Genomic DNA, 22841 nt, shown 5'->3' with positions numbered 1-22841 from the left:
GGTAAGTTAGGAGGTTGATCTGATATCCTCGTGTTGGTGTTGTTCCCAGATCATCATACTAAATGTTGTTCCAGGATCAACATTGCAAGTGACCAATCAGAATGTTGTGACGTCATACTTTTGCGACTTCGGGAAAAACCGGCGTAAAACAAAAAACTGTACTTAAGCTGCGTGAAACCGCCTCTGTCCGCCGATCAACTGACCCTAACCCTAACCGTAACCCTTTAATAAACAGTAAGCAGAATTGATATTGTCCTTGCAACATTGGAATTTCATAAATGCACGAATGGCTTGGCGCGCAAAAGAATAACGTCACAACAATGTGACAACATTTTCATGATGGTCTGGGAACAACACCAACACGAGGATATCAGATCATCCAAGTTGGGAATGCAGGATGAATGTATATTTTGTGGACTTTTAAAGACGAACAATTGTTTCCATGTTAAAATGTTTACATCTGAAGTTTTTTGCCCAAACACTAGTAAAATAAATGTTGACAGTGGCAAGTGTTAAATGGTTACTGCTATGCTGTTGCAAAAAAACTGAACGCTGACAAGCTGTTTTATTGTTAGACCATAATGTTGGCATGTTTTGTTAAAGTTTTATTTGGGATGGTGATGTAATTTTCTTTGATTGCTAATATCAGTGGACTATTTATTATTATTATTATTATTATTATGATTATTATTGTTGTTGTTGTTGTTGTTACATAAATTTTTTTAAATTGTGGCTGTTGAGGTGGACACTTCACTTTGCATTGTTAAAGGAAAGCACTTCATTGGCATTGTGTTACTGGACTGACCCTAAGCAATCATTGCAAATAGCAACTTTGCTATCCATTTTAGACACTAAAAGAAAAAAACACTCACAGACCTTACTAGCATCACATGTGCATAACTCAAGTGTCATCTTATCAATGTGTTATGTGATCTTCAATGCGTTTTTTTTTCTCTCTTCTATTTCTGGTAGATACAGACATTTAATTTAAAGTCTTGATGTTGCATCTGTCTACATACTGTTAATTACTAACCCTAATGAGCTGTTGTGTTTTATTTTGGACTGGGTTTACACAAATGCTCACTGAATGTGTTGGCAATAAAAGAAATTTTAAAAAATAAGTTGGATGTACTTAATTCATTTGTGTGGAACCTGTTGACAAAATAGATTTATGTAAAACTAATTAATAAAGCACAAGGTGGCTGAAAATATAATATTTGAATTAATCTAACTTAAATTTAACATTTTACTGCCACAAATAAGAAATGTGTTGAAGTAACTAATCTAAACTATCTAACCTGAAAATATATCATCTTTGTTCATACAACATAACTTGATTTAGTTAGTCTTAAATATGTCTTGTTAATCTTAAGTAGTTTTTTTAAATTAGATGAACTAAAGATTTTTGCTTTAAACTAACATAATTCAATTTCATGGAACCTGTTGACAAAATAATTTTTAATTAAAGTCAACGTTTCATTTTTTTGAGTGATACGGTCTCTGTCCATGGTTTATAGGTTTAGCCTACTCTTATGCTTGTGTCTCTACGCAGCTGTCCAGGAATTGTATCAATATGATGTGCGCACGTTATCTAATTGCCACAAATGCGTAATTCGTTGCCACGTTATACTCAATTCGTGCCCACAAATTTTTTTTGAATATTCTTTATTGTCATTGTCACAGGTACAATGAAATTGAAAGATGTCTCTGGTCAGTGCAACATCACAAAAGATAAATACTTAAAAACTATAATTAAATACTTAAAAACTATAATGATAGGATATAAAAGATAGAAATACATTAGCATTTCGTGGCCTCGAAATAGTATTTCGTGGGCACGTTATACTACTTCGAGGGCACGAAGTAGTATTTTATGGCCACAATTTATTTATTTTTTGGACCATGACATCAGAGGGGCTCCGTAGAAGGGAACCCCTTCTATAACAGGGAAAGTAGCAGGGCGTGATCACGGAAACAGAAGACGTAATACCCAGTTAAAATAGTCAATAAAAATAAATGAACTTTATTTACAACACTAAAACTGCCCTGATCAGGGGAGAGAAAACCCCCCATAAACCTCGGCATACTAAAAATATGATGATGCTCAGTCCATGAGCTAAGTCCCCAAAGTTCCCGATCAGGCTATGCCACACTTCCTGGCTGTGAAGAATACGCTTATTCCACCAGTGGGAGCCAGGCCGACCGCGTCCTCCTCCTTGTGGCTGCGCCTGCCGCCACGCTACTCCATGGCTCTCCTGCTGCCACACACGTCTTTCTGACCTGCCAGAGCCTCTTATTGGCCGCTGCCAACATGGGAGGCCCGATTGATTTCTGTCCCCTGTGCCCTCCAGGTGTATCTAATTGGGGAAGTAAGGGGGGCGGAGTCTGTCGGGGAGAAGTCCCAATAAATGGAATAAAAGCATGCAACACTAAAATACACTCAACATTAAAACGCAAAGCATGCAACCACTCGATAATAAAAATCCTTCTTCATAGGATGGCATTTACATAAGGTGTCCAAGGTCGATATTTCAGAGAAAAACGTAAATGAATCTTTGTATTGGCAGTAATAGTGCAGCACCGAAAAATGGCCCCTTGTGTGTTTGTTTCTTCTTTTGTTGTGGCCAAAAGTGGCAGTACATGGACAGTAAATATATCACATTAAATGCTGGCATTCAGTTAAAAACCAGACATGAATGAAAAAGATACACAAAGATTAAATGCAGAAAATAATATATTTATGATGAATATACAAAATAATAATTCTCCGAGAGCAGAAACAGGTTGCAGCTCTGATTTCAAAGTTTTAAAATGATTTTTACACATTTCAGTTTTTGAAGCAGAACATCATTTTGACATGAAACCTGGAAACATATTAAGCGTTACTAAGTCTTCTGTATCCGTTCTGGCATTTTTAATGAACCAAACTGAATCCAAATTGGTTCGAAAGTCAACGACTTATGATATTTAATTGAATATAGGTATCTGCCTCCATATGGCGCTTCGCTGACGCGTTGTTACACAGCAGCAACCAGTGGGGCATGCACGTGTTTATGTAGGCCTATCTGTGTTGTGTAGATATAATAATGTCAGATTAATAATGACAAACCAGAAATAAAGATAAATATCTTTTGTAAAAGATAAATGACAACTTCTGTTTTCTGAAAGCCCTGTTAACCACACTCCTCCACAGTCTCCTACAAAACTGCTTTTGAGCTGGAGACCCACATGGATGTGACTAAACTAGCCACCGGGTGGGGTTGTTTACCCATCTTAACGGCGTGGCAGGAGGATCAGCTGCTCCGTTTTCCCCCGCCTTCATCTCTCTCCAGCTCTACCCAAGTCCAGTAGCACATTAATAAGAAAGTTTACTCGAGGACACGCTGGAGAAGTCTTGAGTGAGTGTTACTTTACTGTTTGAGTAATCAGTGTACTTACTCATCTCCAGCCCCAGCGCTAGTGGCTGCACAGCTGCGGGTGGGGGCTTATGTAAAAGGATTACACCTCTTAAGACAATAATGGTCACCGGGAGAACAAATGAGGTGCCATTAACGCTCCGGAGGTGTCTCTTAATGCGTCAGTGAGGCGGACCAGCTCAGTGCGAGCGCAGCCAGCGCAACATGGACACGGCAGGTAATGCTAAAATTCTTTACTTTATTTTAGACTCAGCAAGTCGAAGATATGAACAGAATTAAAGTCCACCTATAATTATGCCTCCCTGCAAACTGTCGCTCATATAACTTACTGTCAAATTAGACCTGTTGGTTATATGCATGCTGACTGAGTTGCTGTCCATGGTGCTGATTAATAGACGGCCACGGGAGTTCAGTGAGTGTTTCTTATCCTCACAGGTCAATACTGTGTCAGAATTAAAGGATTTCATTGTCTATTCTTCAGCTCTGAGGCCACATTACTCATCACAACATATTCTTTTCACAACAGGCCGTTTAATTAAACATGACCAGAGGGGAATCACCCTGCACTGCTGACTTCTCTGCAGACAGCGGGCACCGGGTACCCTGGTTTCGGAAGGTACAGAGGACACTGTTGGATCACGCCAACATCTTTGACTTATAAGACCAGGATTATATCTGAGTGTGAGAAAATCCCTCTCTTCAGTCATGGAGCTTTTCTTTTAGCCAACTTTTGTGTTTTGTGACTTAGCTGTGTGGCTTCAGCTGAAGTCAGAGGTTTCTTTTCAACCTGGTTCCTATTTTTAAGCTTTATCTACTGAATGAAACTGATGTCACTTGAGATTAGAGATGCTACCAGCAGCTTTTTTACTTGCCTCCTCCAGTGGGGTTCAGTTTGGACAAGCAGGTGCTAAAGTGTCCATTTTACAAGTTATTTGTCCCTCACTGCCTTTCCCCAAACACTTGGCTCCATCTCTGCCATCCTAAACTAGGACTCCACATATCCTCCCGCCTGGATGACTGAGGGAAGAGTTTTTGGACACTTACCATGGCTGACTCCTTTCAAACTCCAGCCTGGAGGGAGATGACAAATGGAGGGGGGCACCCCCACTTTAAAAACGGAGGTCCGAATGGGGGTTCCCACAGCACCACACGCTACATGGTGAAGAAGCAGCGCCACAGACGCAGGTCCTCCTCACCCATGGGCAGGGTCATCCTCATCAATGCACCTGTTGATGGTGAGGTCTGGTCCCAGTAACAGTCTTCTGCTACCATGGCAACACAGCAACTGGCTGCAAAGGTGTATTCAGGACAATCAGTGACACAGATATTTGTTTAAAATTAATTCAGAGCAAGCTGATATACATATGTAAAATACTGTGGACAGAGTTAATCTTATGTGTTTTTAAGCTAAAAGGCAATGAGAACTGAGTTACTAAAAACTTTTTTAGTCAACCTCTTTTCTATTTTTAAGCAGAAATGCAAACAATTCAAGTATCTGAAATGTAAAATTTTGGTAGTCTTCTTCATTTTCAGTGATCAGAAACTGAATGTCCGCAGTAGGCTTTGCTCATTTAAGACGAGACCAAAAAGTTGTGTGAAGATGTGAATTTTGGCTTTGGATATTTCTGACATTTGAAAGACTGATCGGCCAATATTTAATTGAGACAACATCAGAGTGATCAACACAAATGTTAATTAATGGTTAGTTGTATTCACAGTAGGCGCCACCCAAGTTGTGCAAAAATTCTGTCAGTTAAATAAAGTTGCTTTCAATGATGAGCCTATATAAATGCATTTCATTTGTCAGTTAACTTCATAGGAGTCTGTCGACCTGTGACCTGAAAAAGTTCATAAGGATGAAGTTTTTCATTTAAGGTTGATACATATGTTTTAGGTTTAACAGTCAATAGGTTTGTTATCAGTAACTTTTAAATGTTAGAATGTTTATTGTTTGTCATTTATTGTCTGTTCTTTGTAAATGAGTTTTTTTCCCATCAGCTTTGAATTTTCAAATCATATTTTGTTGGAAGTGTCCCAATCCTGGGAATACTTGTGGGTCACACTGTGCATATTTATGGTGGACTCATGTTGGTGTTTTGTGTGTTTGCAGGAGGGGATGACAGTGAAGACATTCACACAGTGACAGTAGATAAGAGTCCAGATGGGCGTCTGGGTTTCAGTGTCCGCGGGGGCTCTGAACATGGACTCGGCATATTTGTCAGTAAGGTGCAGGACAACAGCCCTGCAGGTTAGGAAGAAATGTGTGTGTTCATCAGACTGTCTATGTAAATGGTCACGACAAGCTTTTTTTCCCAGTGTGCTTACACGTGGGAATGTTGTCTTCTGGTTTTTCATGCTGAATTCTGCCTGTGTCTGCAGCGGAGGCTGGGCTGACTGTGGGTGACAAGCTGGTGGAGGTGAACGGGGTCAGCCTGGAGAGCATCACCATGAGCAGTGCTGTGAAGGTCCTGACAGGAAACAACAGGCTGAGGATGGTGGTGAGACGGGTGGGCAAGATCCCCGGCATCCGCTACTCTAAGGAGAAGACCACATGGTGAGGCCAGTCCACTCAGCAGGGCTGGAAACTACCAAGATATCAAACATTTACTGATGAAATACTTATTGCTGAATATGTAAGAGACTACAGCTTTGGAACTACTATCACTGACCTTTGTGTGGCTCTTGTTTTGTCAAGTCTTGTCACTTGACTGTAGCTCACACTGGTTATCTTTCTTTTGGGATATACAGTATCTTGGTTTCATGTGGCATCAGTGGATTGATTACTGCTGTGACCTTTATGGCTACTTGATTATCTGATACTGACACACCTGAATTCAGTGGACAGAGAGAAAGCAGTTTATATGAGTGTTTTCATGTGTGCATATACAATGTCTCCTTTTGTGTGTGTTTATGTGTGTGCGTGCAGGGTGGATCTGATTCACCGGCGGATGGTAGTGGAGGAGAGCGGTCGTACCCCTTCAGAGGCCAGTTCGGACAGCGCTCTTCGCAGGATCGTACATCTCTTCACCACGTCAGATGATTATTGCTTGGGCTTCAACATCAGAGGAGGAAGAGAGTTTGGATTGGGGATCTATGTGTCTAAGTATGAATACAAACACTTTTTTTTGTTTTTTCTGCATGAGATAAAAAAAAATTAATTAGTACCTGTTGTAAAATCATTTAGGCCTCAGGATGGTTATATTGGTGCACTTGGTGGAATCCAGGTTTACCCCACCTGGCTGCAAATAATAATATTAACCCCAATAATTAAAGATGATATCATAATCTCATTTGCAAAGTTTATCTGAGTCTTTGTGGTAGATCAAAGCAAAGAAGCTCACATTTAAATTCAATTAGTAGTTACATTTCTTTTTTTCATGTCTGGATTTTTTCATACTGCTCATCAGGTTGGACCCAGGTGGACTTGCAGAGCAGCATGGCATCAAAATGGGGGATCAGATCCTTGCAGCTAATGGGGTGAGCTTTGATGACATCACTCACAGCAATGCGGTGGAGGTCCTGAAGAGCCACACCCACGTCATGTTGACCATCAGGGTGAGCGAATGAAAAAAAAGGAAAAAAAAAATGTTTAAAGCTGAGCTAATCAGTTTCAGGTTGTTGGGTTGGGTTTTTTTTTCTTTTTACATTTTTATAATTAACAAATCAACAGGGTATGAGAGGACTGTCACAGCATGAGGACACATTTTTGTTCTTCCTTTTACAACCTGTGACTTAAATGTCTTGGCTCAGTTTCAGACAGCACACACAGAGCAAGTGACGAGAGTAGAGGATTTAACAGCCAAAAAGCTAAATATATTCCAAGGAGTGAGAGGAACACAAGACAAAGAGCTAACATGAGAGTATATATTGGGCTTATTTTCCTCTTTTGGACATAAACATACCTCCAGTTGAATGCTGAGGTGTACATGAGCAACATTTTGTCAAACCACCAAACTAAAAAAAAAACTCAGTGTTGTCTGAAATGAGACTGAAGTTTGATTTCAGGAAGTTCTCTAATTGCAGTGGAGTGTTAATAATTTGCTTCAGTTTAAACTTAACAGCTGATTGGAGCCTTGAGTGCTGACACAATAATAAATGCTAGCGTGTAAACAACACCGGCTCTTCTCAATGAGCCTGCACTGCTGAGCAGACAGTTGGCTTACAGCCCTCAAATTTCTTATGTGTGCCTGAGTATGTGTGCTAGGCCGCAGCACTTAACCTGTGTCATTTCTGGATAAAGGCAACGCGTGTAGGTGCGTATGAATCGGTGTATGTGTGATGTGCGGCGTGCTCTCAGCTCGCTAGCATTGCTGCATGCTCATTTTACCCCCCTGATCTCAGGTTCCACGTGTGAAAAACAGCCAGGCACGACGTTCATTATTCAAAGGCAGGCGAGGATCAGGTTATAATCAACCGAAAGCCTTAATTTATGCCTTCCTCCTGTCCTGTCCTTTATGGATGGATCACACACATAGTAAAGCAAGGTTTTATTATTTAAGACCCTCACACCTGTGCTCTTAAAGGAAAAAATGAGTGCTGATGAGACAGTTCCTTAAAAAAAAGTTGAGAAGGCATTATACAGTATTATGTGCTTACGAGAGCCACGTGTTTTGTAATTCTGTGAACCACATAATATTTACCCTAACCTATACAGTAAATACAAGCACCTTAATATCCTTACAGCTTTACATTTGAAGTAAGGATTCATTTGAACTGGATATTAAAGCAATTACTAATCATTACTAGAGCAAATATAACATAACTAAACTAACATTAAGTACAATAAGATGCTGCACAGAGGTCAAAAGGTGGAAATTAAGCTGGTATGCATAACTGAAAATATCAAAGGCAGAACAACCTGTAAGCCCAGTGCTCGCTTTAATGTGTGGACAGCTTATTGATTGGTCCAAATATTCCAGTGATTCCAGGGATTGTCATTGCAAGTGGTGCTCAAAGGATAAAGACTTTCCTTTTGCCCTCTTCACCAAGTTCACATTTTGGTTTTGAGCGTCATGTCTTAAAGATTAGTGTATGGACTAGCTTGAAATTGAATTCAGGACTCATGTCAAATGATAATACTTCGGTTAGCCATTGTTTTATATCTGTGGTCGTAATCTTGTCAGATTAATCTGCAGAACTAAAATGATACCTTCTCATCACTCTCAGCTGTATGTGACATGCTAATGAGCACACAGTAACGTGTTTGTTGTGGTCCCAGCAGTTTTTTTCTACCTCTAAGTTTTGAATTGTTAGTTATCTGCTTGAGTTTGAAGTTTTGGTTCTTATATTTGGCAGGCTGATTTTTGCAGTCCTGTTTTAATTTCCTCATTACTCTCTAGTGAGTTTGATGCTTTATAATATTAATAAATCTCTGAGTTCTGTGTTTACTTTATTCCTCCTCTAGTGAAGAGTTTTAGTTTTTTCCCATGCTTCTTATTCTAACTTTAGATCATGTTTTAGTGCAAGTTTTTGCATCTCTGTGTTTAGTTTTAAAAAAAAAAATCCAATTTTACTCATTTTGTTGCCGCTTATGTTTTGCTTTGAATTTTGCTCCTTTCTTTGCGATTTTCTGATGACTTTCACCCATGTTTTACTTCCCCCCTTTTCCTAATTCCCATCTCGCCCTAAGTGTATGGATACAGTAGATAGCCCCATCCTTCCCTTAAAGGCCGTGTCTCCACATCTGTACACCTTACATTCATGTGCTGACTGTTTTCCCTCTCTGAAGTCCTTTAATTGGATTCAGAAGACACTATTCCTTCTTTTAAGATCAAATTCAGATTCAGATCCATATTCACCCCATTGCCAGTTCTTTGTGTATTTTCATACAACAAAAATTGCTGTTTCTCTCCAGCTACATACTGTGTAATATACCAAGCTTTAAATACAAACATAATAAATAAAAGCAATATAACTGTTGTCATGACTTGGTGCTGTCTAAATAAAACTGAATCGAACTGAACTTGCTGACGATCCTCATGTAAACACTGCTATTATCAACATGTTGCTGTAAACTCTTTTTTGCAGAGTGTGAATGTGGCTCACAAGTAACAAAAAACTACAGGAAAAAATCCAAATGAACAAATGCTGGCTCATTTTTAAATGTTGAAAAACCTCACTAACAGTCAATAAAGTCTAGAGAGTCTACTTCATAGTAATCATGCTGACTGTTTGCTGTTCTCGATGAACATTTTGTTTTTTTTGATCTTCAACAGGAAGCTGGCAGATACCCCGCATACAAGGAGATGGTGGCAGAATACGGCTGGCTGGAAAAGTGTATGTTGACTGTTTTTACAGTCCCTGGACAATGTTTAACACAAGTTTTACAAGAGATAATGAACGGTGGCGTGAGAAGTACTGCCTTGACTAAACAAAATCAATGAAGATTTTATCTGGTTTTCAAAGCTACATGGTGGAGTCTCCTTGGAAACATTTAAAAATTAGTGGGATAGTGGCCTTGTGTAGCCTTCTTGAACAAGAAAGCTGTCATTCAGTTTCTTAATAGCACTCCAGTTCCTTGTTTTTTGCTTTGATACGAGCCCATCTCAACACAGCTAGGGATTAATTCAGTGTACTCAAAGGCAGCTCAGTCATCTGGAATGGAGCATGACTTGACATCTGTCGAGATGCCAAGATGCAGAGTCACTTTGGAGTTTCATTAGGAAAAAAGAAAAAAAGAAGTCCTGCTTTTTTTTTCTGTCTATCAAAAGCTCACAGGATTATGGGGATATGAGAACAGACAGGTTTTCATTCAAAGAAAGCAGAAATAAGAAGGAAACAAATTAAGCTTTTATGGGAAAACTTTATCCACAGTCCAGTCTAGCATGTATATTTATGTTGCTGTAACATATGGCAGCTGTTACACACACTAATCCCTTATATTCTTTGGATTGTGTTCTAGTAGCCAATGGAGGCCCTCCACCATCATCACAGGGTTCAGACTCCAACTCTTCTGCCTCGTCATTGTCCTCCACCACCCCTCTCAGTTCCCTCAGTGGTCTCTCCCAGGTCCTCTTCCCTCCTGTCTTTGGCTCAGAGATGGTAGACATTGGCATCTGCACTGAGGACCACTCCCGACGTCCGAGCAGTACTGATCGAACTGCTGACTCCGCCATACAGACTGAACCTCAACCTCCAAACTACCAGGACCACCTGTTACCTAACGGGTCACACCCCGAAAGGCTCTCCACGACAGAAACAAGCCGGACTGTTGGTGCCACATTAGTGTTGAAGGACACGGTCATACGTGGGAAAGGAGAAGGGCCAAGGGAGATGGGAGGAGCTGGAGAAGGTGGACAGGGACGGGTGAAAACGCTGTCATCAGGGAAGCAGGAAGTTGAGAAACACTCACCAAAGACAGCAGCTCTGATGGCCCTGAGCAGACCGCGGAAGCCAATCAGTCGTTCCCAGAGTCACATCACAGAGTCAGGTGAGGTCTGCAGGCTCTTTGGGGTTGTTAAATGTGGGGAACTATGGATGCAAGGTAGTTCTCTATGTACATTATTATTAGCTGACAAGTTTTTTCCAGCCTATTTAGGACATATGGGGTGGCTGTAGCTCAGGTGGCAGAGCAGGTCAGCCACTAATCAGAAGGTCGGTGGTTCAATCCCAGGCTGCCTCCTGGCTGCATGCCAAATATCCTTGGGCAAGTTACTAACCCCATGTTTGCCTACTGGTGGTGGTCAGAGGGCCCGGTGGCGCCTGTGTCCGGCAGCCTCGCCTCTGTCAGTGCGCCCCAGGGCAGCTGTGGCTACAATGTAGCTTGCTATCGCCAGTGTGTGAATGTGTGTGTGAATGGGTGAATGACTGAATGTAGTGTAAAGCGCTTTGGGGTCCTATGGACTAGAAAAGCGCTATACAAATGCAGGCCATTTACCATATTTTAGTCACAGTCTAGGTGTTTACAATTAAGGCAGTGTTTTCTGAGAAAACAACACAAACACAATACTTTTTAATTTATTAACTTTAGCAGCAGTGGTTAAACCGAGATGGTGGCATAAAAAATAAAGCTCTCAGTATTTTGGTAGTGAGCATACAACCAACACAGTTTATTCATGTGACGAAAATTTAAGCAGACAAGTGATGTTTTACGTCACTGGTTTTAATTATGGACTGTATTAGGTACATCTTGCTAGTATCGGGTTGGGCCCTCTTGATGCCTTCAGAACTGCTTTAATTCATCATGGCATAGTTTCAAGGTGCTGGACACATTACTCATAGATATATACTAGATATACTCAAAGATCAATAAAAGTTTCTGACATAGTTGATTATCCAGCCATCAGGAGATGGGTACACGGTGGTTATAGAGGAGTGGAGGTGGTCAGTAACAATACTCGGGTAAGTTGTGGCATTTAAACGATGCCCAGTCGATACTAATGCATGCAAAGAGTGCCAAGAAAATATCTCCCTTAAAGCACTACAGCTCCACCAGCCTGACCATTGATACAAGGCAGATGAGGACCCAAACGCAAAACTCACAGAGACAAAAGCTGAACTCAAAACCTCTGCTTTATTGCAGGCTTCACAAAGAAACAGAACTAAACTGGGAAAACTAAACTGAGCACAGAGGGAACACAGAGAAAGGCACACAAGTTCAGGGAAGAGACATTGACAATGTGACACTGAACTGAGGGAGACGTGGACATAAATACACAGTGTTAACGAGGGTTAACCCCAGCTAAGAAATCAGTCTTTCCAGAATTGCGGCACTGTTATCAGATATTGAGCTGATGTTTGTGACAGTTCACTGCTTCAAGAACATTCAGACTCTCCACGGCTGATTTAAGCTCCATACAGAATTTGTCTATGAGCACAAGGTTGCCACAGACTCATGATTAATCACTGCCCTTTACTCTCACTTGTTGTACCTCTGTGAGAAATGAATAAGACCAAGCATATGGAGAAATATCTATCCAAGCCTTGGTGGGGCTGTTGAGTTATTAGCCTTTCCTTTTCAATTTTTCCAGCTCACTCGTAGCTTCAGAACCTGGTGGGGGCTCGGGCAAAGCTTAGGTCTGATTGGACATTTGTTATTGTAAGCGGGAGCACTTCTCTGTAGTGCTTCTAATAGATGGGGGTGTGTTCAGGTTGGTGAGGCTGCAATTCATCAGTGATACACTGTTGCTTTCCACAGTGTCAGATTTACTGCAGTGAAAAGAGAAGCTGACTGGAAGAGAAATGAAAAGTCTGTGCTTATAAAGGAGAGTGCGTGTCAGCCACTGTTACCAGCTTACAGTTAAGCATTGAGCACAACAAGGCCTAATGAATTATGTTTTCAGCACCCAACACAGATATGCAGAATGTCCTACTCCTGCTGTGGCTCAGTCAATTTTCCTGTGTACAAGACATAACTGCAAAAAAAGATGACATGTAGTCTATAGTTTGTTTAGTGCACAAAGTACAGTATGTGTGTTAATTTAAAAAGAGATATTTGTCTGTTTTTCCCCCCCACCTTTAGAGGAGAGACAGAAGAAGAAAAGGCAACACAGGGAGAAAAGCTCAGAAGAGGGTAAAACTAGTCTGAAACGCTCCAAAACCTTTGTCAACCTCTTATTTAAGAAAGACCGCAAAGAGAGGAGTCGCTCCAAGTCGCCGTCTCGCCGTGCAAACAAAGGTGAGAGAGCGGTCACAGGGTGTGGGTTTTTCTTTCACATAGTGCAGCCTGCAAAGTGAAATGTTGCTTCAGGTTTTGAACAAATTGTGGAACATGACTCAGAGGTCGTTAAATTGACTAATTATAATACACAGTGTCTCATTTTAAGGCCACACTTTTAATTATAATCAGGGCATAGCGTTCTCTGAAGGAGATAAGTGAGGACATTATATCCAGCAGAATGTGAGGGGAGGTTTCCCAACAGTCCAGTTGTAGATAAAGTCTTTAGGAGTGTGTGAGTTTCTTACTTGAAGCTAAGACTAGTGAGCTTGGATAGAGGGGCACTGGGTTGTTCTCAGGGTCGAAGGAGGTTGAGAACGCAAGTGAGGTGAGATGGAAAGCCTCTTTAAAAGAAGTCATTGTGGGTAGCGCTGGTTTGAAGGTGGCAGGTGAGAAAGCTCGGGTGGGTCTTTTCTTCAGCAGGGCAGCAAAATCATGAAGACATAGAGGAGAGAACAAGAATAGCTGGAGTAACCAAGAATGAGGCCTGTTTACCAATCTGAGATGGCACACAGTGGTGTGGTGTGCTGTGATAGAGACTCAGTATGGAGCTTCCCTTTTAATACCAGCTCCTGATAAGGTCAGTGAACTACAAGTGTGTTTTCTGAACAGCAGGACCCCACGCTCCGACCTGCCCAACCAATCCTACAACAAAGAGAGAGAGAGAAAATGACCCGAAGACAAAAACCCAGTGCTCTACCATGACAGAGCTATAATACAGAATTCAAATGTTAAAACAGCCTCGTGAGATGACAAGTTTGCAGTAATAAATAAGATTTTGTAAATTTGCATTGCTTTCCCTGATTTATAGAGGTGTTCCATTATGTTTAGGATTTTATTCATCTCTAATGTTGTAAAGTCCTGTAAGAGTGTAACATTCATGATGACAATATCCAGTTAATTGCATAAAAATAGGGTCTCGGCTGATGTGTTGTAGAAAACTTAGTTACAAACAGAAATACTATTCAGATGTGTTAGAAGCAAAAATGTAATGGTGAAGAGCATAAGTTAAGATGCCTTGATAAGCTTGATTTCTTAATTTAATATCTTAATTTAAAGTTAGTGTAAGTTCTCCTGATGGTAAAAAAAGCCTGCACAATTTATTTATAGATGTTGAGAAGTCAAACATCTAACTGGAAGAGTTTTAAATGCCATCAGGACAGTTTCTTCTTTGCACATCATTTCTTTTATCTACATTATTCTTTAGATAAGGAACGGGGACGCCCATTCCACCTCTTGACCTCCCCGAGGGAATCCCGAGCTGGCAGCCCACTGCCCCGACTCGAGGTCCTGCAGCACGTGGAGGACATGGCAAAGAAACTGCTCAGTCAGGATGAGGTGGCTGCTGTGATGAGACACTGTCGGCGAGTGAGTTTCTAAACTGAAATTACCATCGCCACCTCAGAGGCACGCTGCTGTGAGAGTGCAGTGAGTCATCGAGTGTTCTTTAGTCACAGATGTGTCGTGTAACAGCTGTGACAAAAGATGGATTTGGCCTGTCTTTATGATCGGGATCGAACATAAGCTGTCATTTGATTCATTCTCAGTCCACCTTAATCCTAAAATATTCAGCTCCTTGGCTAGCCCGTTGTCTGACCTCAGAGGGTATTGACAAGAGAGCTTAGAGAGACGGGACAAAACAAAAGGGAGGTCGAAGACAAGAAAGTTAGGACTTGCTGCAGAGGTATAAACATGTGCTCAGTTCATCACATAAAGTGTTTCTGCACGCTGAGCTTTTAGTCACAGCAAGTGCAGAGCTCTAAAAACTATACTTCCCATTATCTCTAATCTATAATATGTTTTATCACAAATTTGTCTCGTGCTGTAAATGTGTATCTTGAGATACTGGAACCTCGGTGTGTGAAGCAAACTTTTCTTGGACAAGCTGAGATGTATCCAGAGGTGTAAAAACTTCTCGCAGAGATGACATTGTAAAACTAATTTTATAATCACACACTCAAAAAATGATTCTTCGCTCTCATAAAGATGAAGCAATAATTTTGAGCAAAATCATACTGAAATATTTAAAATCAAATGTTTATTGATTCAAATAATTGTCGATTAAGCAAAATATGCTTTATGTAAACTGAATGTACACTAATCAAGTACATTTCTGTTCTTCAATTTCCATTAAATTAATGTTTTTTAGTGCACTTATGTAACAAAATTACAAGCATGTTATACATGTACTCAAATTTACTTAAAGTCAGTTGTCTGGGTATAAATATTTTTTGAGCTCAGTCAGATCCTCAGTGTACATGTCCAGCTGGTTCTTTTTGTTTGCCTACTTTAATTTGTGCACCAATCAAATCCTTCCTACAGTTTCTGTCCGACTCTGTAATCGAGGACTTGGTGCGTCCTCTTCTGGCAATCTTGGACAGGCCAGAGAAACTGCTGCTTCTCAGGGAAATAAGGTGAGATACACAAGGCATAATACTGCTTTATGTGTTTACATGCTGTATGAACTACATGTCCGCTTTATATCCACTGCAGAATGCTGATACCAATGACTGAGTTGGGTCGCTTTGACAGCATGGTCATGCCTTTTGAGCTGGAAGCGTACGATATTCTCAAGAGTCGCTCATGTAAGCATAGGATGCACCTGACATCACTGCCCTGATATTTTATTGTTGTTGTTGTTTATTTATCCAGTTTTACAAGATTAAATTCTAAGCTGTGACAGAATAAAAAACAGAAAAGAATTTTTCAAGTGAGATTAAAAAAAATGAAATCTTTCTTTTTAGCGCGTTCCCCAGCTCTGCGTTCTCCTCGTAGTGGAACTCCTCGTCGTCACCTCATCACCCCAATCCCAGGTACATGGGCTGTATCTCTTGCTCTCGCACTCTCCTTATCTAGGCCTCGGTCCTTTCTTCAGCCTTTCTCTCTATCTGCTTGATGGCTCCTGTAGGATTATAACTTATACAGAGGCTCAAACCTCTCTCTGTCTGTCTCTAGTTTTCTGCCACTTTATTCCTGCCTCATCTTATATTCATAGTCAAAGCCAAACACCTTCACACGCAGACCATATCCTGTCCCTGGCACACATTCCCCACCCTCATATAAAAAGGACACACACACACACACACACCCCGAACAGATCAGGTTTCCCGTGCTCGTGCTGAAGAGGGTTGTTTTACATCTCGGTGCATACAGAAAAGACAGAGACGTGCTGTGTGACACTTCAACAATGCAAAGATGCTTTGAGCATTTACTTCATTTAAAAGCAAGCGAGACACAATCAGTCCCATCTTCAGACTGATTGCAGCCGCCTCTGAGGTCATAGGCCCGGGTCAAAGGGTCAGTATTATGAAAACAGCAGATATCTGTCAAAACGTCTCTGAGCTGTCGTTGTTCTGTCTTCTGCCAGCATAGCTAAGTTTTAACATGGAAGTAGAAAGCACGGATGAAACTCACAGCACTGATTCTGCTCCATCATAAGCTTTATAATATGCACTGACTCAGTCACTCACTGTTTATATGTTTGTACAGACTACAAGGGTGGATTTTATCTGCAGCCGGTCCACGACAGACTGCATGAGCGCCGGTTGATCGAGGAGTTGGAGAGACTGCGTGTGACAGGTCAACGGTCTGGCCATCTCTCACCATCCCGTGCCTTCACCCCTCTGCTGGATGTACCTGTGGACAACTATGTATCCTCTGTGCGCTCCCGTTCCCCAAGCCCCTTGCCCACTCACAGCTTCCTCCTCAAAGAATCCCCACACAGCACTAAACGTGGCCACCAACCCCATCGATCCCCAATCAGAAGAGAGAATGGGGCGTCGTGGTACGATGAGGTCTCCTTGTTGTCCGTGTCTGACCGAGGGGACGGGGCTTATGAACGAGGGCGGTCACCTGTGAGGAATGGCCATGGGAGAGTGAGGAGAGAGGGCAGTCCTGACAGTATATATGGCAGACAGAGCAGGCAAGAGGGCTACACGGAGGTCAGCGTACACGTTCCCTCACAGCGGAGAGGCAGAACCCCTCTGGCTGAGGTATTTGATCCCCAGAGGGAGAAGAGCCCGTCCAATGCCAGTGGGAGTACTCAGCAAGTGAATGGACACTCACAAGATGTTCAAAAAGTGAAAGGAAGACAAACTCTACCACCCAAGGAGTGTGAAATCGCCACTTTGACCATTTCCAAGGCCAAGCACTCACTGGGTAAATAAAAAACAGCACTTGTTGTGACTTTCATTTAACTTTAAACTGAAATTTCAGGGTTTGCTTTAATGCCAGCTTCTAAAATCGTTTTTAATCTGTGACCGTATATGCGCTTGTAAGCACAATACAAACTGCTTAGTGACTCATCCTAAGCTGTCTCTTACATGACCAGTAGAGGTCAGGCCATCACTAACTGCTAAACTAAAATGCATTTATAAGAGTTCACACACAAAAAAAGACCAAACGACCAATCGATACAGTGTAAGACTAGTTACAAAACATGTGGTACTGCCAAACATGCCCTCAGTTTATTATTGTTCTTTTTCTGTGTGTTTACAGGTATTAGTATCTCTGGAGGTGTAGAGTCTAGAATCCAGCCCATGATAAAGGTTGAGAAAATCTTTCCAGGTGGAGCTGCATCTACAAATCAGGCTTTGAAGGTCAGCGTCTAGCATGAACACATATAATAATAATAATAATAATAATAATAATAATAATAATAATAATAATAATAATAATAATAATAATAATAATAATAATAATAATAATTGATTGGATTTATATAGCGCTTGTCTGTAGCAGATTGTGAGAGAGATGTGCCAGCCCTCAGTCCTGAGGTTATGAGTTGTTGCTATGAAGTAATTGTGTCTATGACAGAGACGTGTGCAATGAGGAGTGGAGAGTAGATGAGAGCCATCTCAAGTGGCCCATCACTTTCATTATGAATGAGGTACATGGATGCTGGTCTGCTAATGTATTGGTAATATATTGCCTGTAAAGTAACTTAACAGTCTTCTTGGCCTGGTTCACTGAAACACATATGCTACACATGCGCTCATTCACTAAAGTTAATCACAGACTTATTGTTAAAGCTCAGTGGAATTAGAGATGCTTGGGAAGAAATGTTTGTGTGCAAAGTTGAAACATACTTATTCCAGCAGTAGGAGGCTGACATTATGTACTCGTGTTTGCTGACAAATTCGTATGTTTCCTAGCTGCAAGTTATCAGTTGAAAACTGCTATCTGAGTGTTATTCCTGATCAGTGTCAAACATGTGGGCAATCCCATATCTAACTAACTTTCCCTGGCCCTCTGTGTACAGATACCTACATTCACATTCATACAAACTCCACATCTCTGTAGGTGCATCTCAAGACATTTGAATATTGTGGAAAAAATTCAATATTTTCCATCAGTTTAATAAAAATGAACATTTAGGATATCCTGGACTTACTGTGCAATTAAACTCCGTTTTACTTTTGACAGTTATGGCTTACAGAAAAAAATAATAGAAAAAATATCTCAAAATAATACAAATGTTGATTTTTTTGAATTTCAAAGAGTATAAATACTGTGTATCTCTCAGGCTAGTTTAGTACATTGTGTCCACATGAAACTCATGGACAGCCTCCACAAAGAGGGTAAGCCACAGGTCATTGCTGAAAAGGCTGGTGGTTCACAGACAGCTGTATCAAAGCATATTGATGGAAAGTTGATTGGTAGATAAAGGAGCACAAGCGACAGGGGTGACTGCAGCCTTGAGAGGATTGTCAAGAAAAGTTGTTTCAAGAACTTTGGAGAGCTTCACAAGGCGTTGACTGAGGCTGTTTCCATCTTTCACTACGTCCAGAGCTGTAGTAGTCCTAATATCAAACCACTTCTGAACCACAGACAAGAGAAGTGCCTTAGCTCAGCTAAGTAGGAAAGAACTGGACTGTTGCTCAGTGGTCCAAAGTCCTCTTTCAAGTCTGGAGGAAGAGTGGAGGGATACAGAATCCAAGTCCAGTGTAAAGTTTCTGCAGGTTGTGATGATCTGAGGTGCCACCAGGTGTCATCTGCTGATGTTGGCAGTGGTTGGTCCCCTGTGTTTTAATCAAACTCCAAAGTCAACACCGCCATCTACCAAAACATTTTAGAGCTCTTCACGGTTCCACCGGCTGAAAAACTTTATGCAGACTTCCTTTTCCAGCAGGACATAGCATCTAGCCACAGGGTTACACGTTACATAATAGTTTTGATTTTAGTACTCAAGTAAGGTTTTCGACACATTACAGATGACTGAGGTGGTAAATGTTTGAGGATCACCAGTTATCCTAATGAGGAACATAATGCTCTGCATAAAATTTACTCAAAACCAAGCACTGATAGAAAAAAAAAAAACAAGGAATCATTAAAGGTTTTCGCTCTAGGACTCAATAAAAGAATATACCAAATGTAATTCATCAAATATTTAAAGCGACGTTTCAGTCTGGTTAAAAGTAAGGGATTTAAGCAACATTGCATCCTAATGACACTATGATCTTTTCTTAGCCATCTCACCAGCATGACTAAAAACAGACAGGTTGTTGGCTATGAGGCTTAGACACAGATATATGGCTACTCCCTAGCACTCCTGTGCTATCTGTGGTCTCTTCCTCACACCTAACAACCAGGCATGTCAGCTGGCTCATATCAGCTCCACGGCTCAGTGTTATCTCCCGGTATTCTGCAGAGGGAAGTGAGATCAGGCGGGCTCAGTGTTAACACGCATCCTGTTTCCTTAGACCCACATGATAATCACACCAGTGAAGAATATTGTATTGTGTGTGTATTAGTCATGAGACACGTGCTGTCCTGTTCATTAGACGCTGCCATCTGCCTTCACCGGCAGGAACGTGGACGTAAGCGAGTCACGTCAACGTGACAGCTGAGTTAATACCTGCAAAATGACATTCCCAACAGCTGGACCTGCTGATTAGTGCTGCTTAGCAGAAGCAGGCATGTTTACATGCAATCCTAATGCAGTGATTCTCTAAACACAAGGCAAAAAGAAAATGTTTTTTTTAGTATTTTAGAGAAAGTTATCTCAAAATTTGAGCAGCCACGAACCACTGTCCCGAACTACAATTAGAGCATGAGTGGTGTTACATTTATGATAACCAACACTCTGAGCTATGCTTCTCTCAGCCCAGTACATGAGCTATTTGGCCTCAGATCCTCCCATGCAAGCTGTAGTTATTATTACATGCCATGTTATTTGTTGGCTGGAAAATAGAGAACCTCGTAAATGCTCAGTATAAATGGCTGTAAAGAGGATGGGGCAGATTAGGTTGTGATCTATTTAATTCAGATAAATTACTTTTCAAAAATGAAAAAGCACTTTTTAATCTCCTCTTTGGTTAAATGGAGCTAAATCTTTTGATACTGTTTGCACGGAGGGCTATAGGGTTGTTGGTGAACACCGGACTCTCTGGAAAAAAGAATAAAAAAATCAGCAGCCCGGATCTAACCTCATCCATACAGGCCAAATAGGTTAGAGCTGTAACAGATGGAACAGGGTGGTAGAGAATGAAGGGAAAATAATCTATTTGTGTCTAATGACTCGAAAGGAAAAGGGAAAGGAAAAAAAAAGAAGGTACAACAATGGCCGTCGGCCTTGTGTGCTTCTGTGTTTCTAACCTTCGCTGAGATTGAGCACATTAGGCAGGTGCATCCTTGGCAAACGCTGATGACATCAGAGGAAGTTCCTCTCCTCGAGGCTGCAAAGATTTGCTACTCTCTGCTCGCATCCTGCAGGAAACAGCAAGCATAGTCCTAACTGTGCGGCTGTCTCAGTGTATATTCTTTTTCCAAAGACCTTGTGCTGAAGGGGAAACTTTATACGTGCACTAGTGACAGCTTTCAGTGTGAATGCATTAAAGAAGTGGGAGAGCTCCAACTCTCTTTGGCATAAATTACATTTCTTCACAGAGGGGCACAATCTCTGCAGTGTTATGGAAACTGTCTTTAATGTTGCTCTGAAAAAAAAAAATAGACACAAAAAAGAGATACACAAATGGAGGAAAACATGCTTACAAAGGATACTCAATCTTTTTCTGTGGCTTTTCAATGTTCTTTTACTCTTTTGCATGTGTTTGAATCTGCAGGCAGGGTATGAGCTGTTGTCCGTAGATGGAGAGAGTCTGGAGGGAGTGACTCATCAGCACGCCGTGGATGTAATTCGGCGTGCATTCAGCAACAAGGCCAAAGAGCCGATGGTTTTTGTGGTCAAGGTCCCTAAGGTCTCTACCGACCCCAGCAGCCCCAACAGACTTGCTGACTAAACTCTGTGTGCCTCACAGCCAGGTTGCTGCTCAGGCATGAAGGACAACAAAACCTGCTGCTCCTCTGGGACTTAATAAATACAGGATTCACCCCAGAAGAAGAAATATGGGATAGGTAGCGCTCCGGTCACAGCGGAGACAATCAAAGGCAAAGTTATGACAAAATATACCATAAAGTATGTCTTGCATAAAGGTTGCAGCTGGTTTTGAAGACTAATACAGCTGCATATTTGTCAAGATAAAGGTCACTTTTGCTATAATGTAATGCGAGATGAAAACCAAATGTTGCAATTGTATGAATTTTATATGATTCTTAGTTTTTAGAAAAACTTTTACTAAATGCATATGTTGCACGTTTTCTAAAAGACGCTTTTGTGATAGGATCGTGTAATTCATGATCTTTGGTTAGAATAGTGCCACTATTCAACACGTGGCAACTTTGCCGTGACCTCTGAGCACTGTCTGATAGTGGAGCCAGTGGTCTGCACTTTTTACTTGAAGCATCTCAGCCCAGCAGCCCTGCAGGCATGCCAGAGGGAGATTACCTCAGCCAGCATTATGAGATTTATAGATTTATACTCAGATTAAATCCCTGTATTATGTCAAAACTGATAGTTTGGGTTTAGAGGATGTCTGGGGAGATTATTGCAAATTGCTGCTCAGTATTTTTTTTGTGTTGTATTTCTCTGGCAGAGGTGCCTGTATTCTGGAGCCATCCGCCACTTTAGAGGCTTAATTACACCATGCTGTGGATGGAGCTTATGGAGACATGTGGAAGAGTTGGAAAAACATGTCAATGAGAAATGCAGGTCCAGTGGCACAAATAAAAGTCGGGTTAAAGAAATATGGATGGGAGAAAGCAGTGTGCTTAGTGCCTTAATTCTATAGATGGGCAGTCAGAAAAACGCTGAGAAAATGTTACTCAAGCTTGATTTTAATAAGTGATAGAAAAGCTGAATTGTTTATATGCCTGCATGGAATTAAATTCTTAAGATGAAAGTGAGCATGTCTGTGCCTTTGAGTTACTCACTGGCTACTTTGTTAGATGAACTTGTTCACCTGCTCTTTAACGGACCTATCTAATCATCCAATCAGATGCCGGTGCATCCGTGTGTTTAAGCACATAAACGTGGTCAAGACGAACTGCTGAAGTTCAAACTGAGTGCGGCATGCCTGGTGGAGTATTTCAGAAACTGCTGATATATTCGAATTTTCTCGAGGAACTATCTCTAGGGCCTGACAAAGAGAAAACATACAGTGATCTGCAGTTTTCTGAGATGAAATTCTGAAAATGCCTTGTTCACGTCAAAGGTCAGAGGAGAAGGGCCAGCCTGCTTTGAGCTGATAGGAAGGCAACAGTAACTCATATAAAAAGCATTCAAAGATTGGAAAAACATTTCCTGAGTTGATGAATCTTTATTTGTGCTGTGACATTCGGGTGGTAGGGTCAGAATCAGGTGGATACAACATGACAGGACCCAACCTGTCTGGCATCAAGGACTCATGCTGGGGTGGTGTAATGGTGTGAGG

At 41.2% G+C, this 22841-nt stretch overlaps 1 protein-coding gene across 2 annotated transcripts; it reads left to right on the top strand.

The window, feature by feature from the left end:
* Positions 1 to 3586: 3586 nt before the first annotated feature.
* On the top strand, positions 3587 to 22381 carry pdzd7a (PDZ domain containing 7a). 2 transcript variants are annotated; one of them, XM_086259469.1, is made up of 16 exons: positions 3587 to 4032; positions 4406 to 4651; positions 5527 to 5664; positions 5796 to 5970; positions 6343 to 6519; positions 6824 to 6971; positions 9632 to 9692; positions 10318 to 10845; positions 12877 to 13032; positions 14279 to 14439; positions 15394 to 15485; positions 15565 to 15656; positions 15816 to 15884; positions 16561 to 17229; positions 17569 to 17669; positions 21135 to 22381. In XM_086259469.1, exons 2-16 carry the CDS (start codon positions 4462 to 4464, stop codon positions 21309 to 21311), a joined length of 2934 nt encoding a protein of 977 aa, XP_086115595.1. In that variant the 5' UTR covers positions 3587 to 4032; positions 4406 to 4461; the 3' UTR covers positions 21312 to 22381. The 2 variants fall into 2 exon arrangements, with proteins under 2 accessions (XP_086115595.1, XP_086115593.1); XM_086259467.1 differs by having other exon boundaries at positions 3587 to 4097.
* The last annotated feature ends 460 nt before the right edge of the window (positions 22382 to 22841 follow it).

This window comes from Aulonocara sp. 'chitande type north' Nkhata Bay, linkage group LG13 (genome assembly GCF_057382095.1).
Source record: "Aulonocara sp. 'chitande type north' Nkhata Bay isolate Kocher_YH1m ecotype deep benthic linkage group LG13, A_spYH_male_GT1.1, whole genome shotgun sequence".
In the NCBI taxonomy this organism is placed as follows: domain Eukaryota; kingdom Metazoa; phylum Chordata; class Actinopteri; order Cichliformes; family Cichlidae; genus Aulonocara; species Aulonocara sp. 'chitande type north' Nkhata Bay.
This window is presented reverse-complemented; position numbering and strand designations above follow the sequence as displayed.

Excerpts from the sequence above, each read along its gene's own strand:
- pdzd7a (XM_086259469.1), top strand. The coding sequence starts at position 4,462 with ATGGCTGACTCCTTTCAAACTCCAGCCTGGAGGGAGATGACAAATGGA. Across the intron at positions 6,972-9,631 it reads ACGTCATGTTGACCATCAGG|GAAGCTGGCAGATACCCCGC; the intron begins GTGAGCGAATGA and ends GATCTTCAACAG. Across the intron at positions 15,486-15,564 it reads CTGCTTCTCAGGGAAATAAG|AATGCTGATACCAATGACTG; the intron begins GTGAGATACACA and ends TATCCACTGCAG.